At 41.8% G+C, this 1,303-nt stretch overlaps 1 protein-coding gene across 1 annotated transcript in view; it reads right to left on the bottom strand.

Moving 5' to 3' along the window:
* Window positions 1-418: 418 nt before the first annotated feature.
* Window positions 419-1,303, bottom strand: part of LOC118406041 (DNA translocase FtsK 1-like) — a 7,466-nt gene continuing 6,581 nt past the window's right edge. Inside the window, exons 7-9 of the mRNA XM_035805896.1 lie at window positions 1,084-1,251; window positions 730-853; window positions 419-463 (exon numbers count right to left, since the gene is read on the bottom strand). Coding sequence (XP_035661789.1) covers window positions 419-463; window positions 730-853; window positions 1,084-1,251 — 337 coding nt within the window. The remainder of the gene's footprint in view (window positions 464-729; window positions 854-1,083; window positions 1,252-1,303) is intronic.

The following is a 1,303-nucleotide window of genomic DNA, read 5'->3' as shown; positions in this document are numbered from 1 at the left end:
TATAGGATCATTTACTAGTAGGACAAGGCGTGAAAGTAGTTTGGTCTATTGGTTTATTTGTGCAAAACATACAGCATTTTCTATTTACTAATATTGACATGCTATTATGTATTCTTTCAACTCACAACGTTATATTATAACTACTGTATACATGAGAATGCTTAGCCTCTTCCTTTGACAGTACACTACATGATACTAGAAGCTTCTAGTTAGTTAAATAATGTAGAGATTCATGTACGAACAGTAATTTTACGTATTCCAAGTTTGATCTCCGTAGATAAGAGAAGTTTCTGTCACTTGATTAGCACTGCGTTATTCGGCTATGATCACTCTACTCTGGTCCTCTGGAAAACTGCCTTAACTGCCGAACAGATTCTGCAGGCCCTATAGCTAGTTAAAAGTCCAGTTCCCATGGTTTCTAGTCGAAGTTGGTGGTCACCGATGGCCTCGGAAGCTTGAACTCCTGCAAAAGATATAAGTGTCAACAGTTTATTTTCAGACTCTTTAGGTCATAGAACAGAATTTGCAAGCAGTTGGCCGGCACAAATACGTTTAGTCAGTTTGTTAATTACAAAAGTTTTCTTTAAGATTAGTCAACTTTCCAAATATAGAGACTTGTTATGAGCTACGTGAAGCTTAATTTTAATTGTTATGTCTGGACTACAGCTTGAGTGACTGTGATAAAGAACTATAAAAGATCGTAATAACTATATAACGTATATAACAGACCTGGTCGGACGATATTTTAGGCGGGTCTTTGGTCCAGCCGCAGTCCGGGGGAGAGCCCGACCCGTGCCCGTTCTGAAGACTGGAGAAGGTTTCTGTCATGTCCTGGTGATGGAACCCTTTCTCCCTACAAAAACGGAGAAATCGATACCAAATTATGAATCGTTATAAATGTTGAGAAAACATGCAATAGATATGATATGATTTATGATTTTTGCACGACACTTACTTCTGTGAGGATACATTGCATAGTATTGCATTTCATGTATTTCAATGGATTTAGATATCTCACCTCACCTCATCGGTGTACGGAATACAAAAACAGTGTAAAATGTACAACAGTGTATATAGACTCACTTGTCCAGTCGGTTGAGCCTGTTCCTGACGCACAGACAGACAGACAGGACGGACACCAGTACGAACAGCAGCCCTCCCACCCCGGCCGCTGTCAGGATGACCAGAGCACGTGGCGCGTACAACTCACACCTGGCGCCGCTGTAGAACCCGCTAGGGTCCGCTCCGCACCTGGGGGGAGGGTAGCATATGTTTCAAATTTTTGGCGACGCCTCGGGGGCTA

The sequence above is a fragment of the Branchiostoma floridae genome, chromosome 18, assembly GCF_000003815.2.
Source record: "Branchiostoma floridae strain S238N-H82 chromosome 18, Bfl_VNyyK, whole genome shotgun sequence".
Classification (NCBI taxonomy): Eukaryota; Metazoa; Chordata; class Leptocardii; order Amphioxiformes; family Branchiostomatidae; genus Branchiostoma; species Branchiostoma floridae.
Note: the sequence above shows the minus strand (reverse complement) of the source record. Positions and strands in the feature narration are given on the sequence as shown.